Raw genomic sequence first — 2,761 nt, forward strand, 5'->3', positions numbered from 1 at the left:
CCAGGCCAGGCAGGGACAGGCGAGCGGAGGGCCGGTGAGGTGTGTACCTGCGAAGAAGCAGACGCGCCAGAGGCCGGCGTGCAGGGCCATCTTGACCTCCGTGGTCTGGTTCTGCGGCAGCACCGTGCCCTCCTCCATGTAGAGCCAGTAGTCGGTGCTGACCGCGATGCCCACCAGCAGCAGGCCGCACGCGCCGAACACGCTGCTCAGCAGGGTCAGGGCGCGGCTGCTGCAGTGACTCATCCTCAACCCCCACACACACACCAGACCCCCCACCTCCAACTCCAGGATAAGATTTCCAACCATAATCCAACCACGTGTCCGGACGTGGGTGCCCAATATCATGACGCCAACTAAAGGGTGTCCCAAAATTCACGCAAGAAGTAATTTTGATAGAAAACAAAGGTTTATCATTAAAAATTGTAAATTTTTTGTTGATTCATAAAGTATACAGTCTAGGGTTATGGATGGAATAGCACATCATTGGGTAAATGGCCTCCACGGCTTTGCTGGCACAGACGCAAAGCCGTGGTCTTCATTGGTCTTCCTTGCCCCTGCTCCTGGGCCATCATTGGCCCTTGGTGATGCTTATCAAATTGAAGGGACTGAAATCAAAGGGCAACAGATATTAGAATCTGATTCAATCAACCAAGTAAAATTAGGCTTTTATTTTTTGTTGTTGTTGTTGTTAATGCTCACGCAAAATTCAAATCTTGCGTGAATTTTGGGACACCCTCTAGAAATGCCATTTCTAGATTCTCAGCTCCAGAACCAAGCCTTCCGACCCGAACCTCATGCGCTCACCCAAGACCTTAACCAGAGACATGAGACCAGACAGAGCCTGGTCCTGTGACTCAGAAGCTATTACAGCGATCAGTCACATCAGCCCTGGGGCCAGGCGCACACCCCCGGCCTTGACTCTGTGCCCTGGTGCGAGCCACACGCCTTGAAAACCACACTCCAACAAGGGCCTGAGGCCTCAACTCTGAGCCAGGACCTGGGACTCTGAGTGTTGAAACTTGGGCGCTGGGTGCTGAGCAGCGTGACCTGTGTAGAGACCTTGACTCACGCCGCCCAATTTTGACTCCATCTGCTGACCCCGTTCTTTTGGATTCTGTCTCTGAATAGAAACCAGAAATCCCCCAAGTGTGTCGCCAACCAAGGATCTTCACTCCATACCCTGGCCTCAGGCCCTTGACCTCAGGCCTACCTAAGACCTTGAGTAGAGGCCTCCACCTAAGTTTAAACTCTTAGACTCATCTCTTGACCCAATTCTCACACCAAGAACTTCACCCACGACCTTCTAACCCTGGTCCTGTATCTTGACCTCAATCTGGTGCCCCAATCTGATATCCCAGAACCTGAATTCCCCCCCAACCCTCAAACCCAGGCAGGCCCCTGGACCTGGGGTCCTGGAACTCCATCCCAGGCTGCTGGGTCCCCAAACCCTGGGACCCAGAAACTTGGAACCAGAATTTTGGATGGAGATTCCAGAATGACAAAACCATGATCTAGGGACACCCCCCCCAACACACACACACACAACTCAGCACCCCAACCAGAGCACACCAATCCAACAAGTGATCCTCCACACCAAGGATCAGAGCTCTGAATTCAACACCCCAATCAGGAAGTCCAGGATCCCACTCTTCCCTTCACCCCCCCTCCCCGCCCCCAATCACGAGACCCCAGAATTCTCTACTAGAGATTCTGGACTCCATTTCCCACGCAAGGCCTTCCAATTACAGACCCGCTTCAACATCCAACCTGGAACTCCGATCCCCCTAACACTGGATCCTCAAAACAAGAGATCTCCAGTTCATAGCTGGGCCCCCCCAAATTCCAATCAGGAATCTGAAGATTCAAGGAGCATGCTCCTCATCCCTTATTATTCACCATCCTCGCCCCCACTACGGACTTTTTTCCCCTAAACTAGGCAACGCCGTGATTTGGGGGGGCTCACCCTGGGACCCCCATCCTAGCTCAGCCAGAGACTTTTACATCTCTGAGTACCAGAGTCCCCATCATCTTTTGAACTATGAAGATTAAGAGCCCCTCAACACGTCCCGGCCATGCAACCAAAACTGGAGACCCCCCACTTTTTAACATCGGAATGCCGGGAGCCTTGAAACTCTGCCCCACCCCAGTGAGGGGTCCCAGACAACTTCCACCACCACCCTCATCTCAGCATCCGCTGCCCCGACCCCACCCCCCGACTCGTGCCGGACTCGGGGATCCGGTCTGGCCGAGCTCAGACCAGCTTTCCTCCCATCCCCCCTGTCCCATGGCTCCGGGATCGACCGCCAGCTCCTCGCTCCTCCACGTCTAGCCTGCTCAGCTCAGCTCGGCTCGGAAACCAGGCTCCGAACCCCAGTTTCCCCGGCCGCCTGCGCCCAGGTGGCTGACCTCAGCTCCTCCCATCGGCTCCTCCGACCCGGGCTGGGACCCGGCTCGGGGTCCCCCCGCTCGCTCCCCGCCTGGAAGCAGCCCCCTCCATTGCTCCAGTTCCTCCTCACTCTACATTCTCCGCCAGCCTCATCCTTGGGGACCCTCCCCCCAGGCCCGGAGCCTCCCGCCGCTCCTTCTCCCCAGCCTCTCCAGGGCGCGCGCATTCGGCTCTCCGGGGTCCCCTCCTCCAAGCCCGAGTCCTGAGTCCCATCTCCTTCCAGCCTCTGGGGGGGACATACCCGCTTTCCGGGAACCCTTCCCCAGACTCACGTCCTGCTCTTGGCGGGCCAGGCCCTCCCTCCCGCCCTCTCCG

At 56.6% G+C, this 2,761-nt stretch overlaps 1 protein-coding gene across 1 annotated transcript in view; it reads right to left on the minus strand.

Annotated features, from left to right (window-relative positions):
- Positions 1 to 244, minus strand: part of LOC102755749 (voltage-dependent calcium channel gamma-7 subunit) — a 21,615-nt gene extending 21,371 nt beyond the window's left edge. The window contains exon 1 of the mRNA XM_006765375.2: positions 48 to 244. Coding sequence (XP_006765438.1) covers positions 48 to 243 — 196 coding nt within the window. The 5' untranslated portion in view covers position 244. The remainder of the gene's footprint in view (positions 1 to 47) is intronic.
- Between the last annotated feature and the right edge of the window lie 2,517 nt (positions 245 to 2,761).

Source organism: Myotis davidii, unplaced genomic scaffold, assembly GCF_000327345.1.
Source record: "Myotis davidii unplaced genomic scaffold, ASM32734v1 scaffold620, whole genome shotgun sequence".
NCBI lineage: Eukaryota > Metazoa > Chordata > Mammalia > Chiroptera > Vespertilionidae > Myotis > Myotis davidii.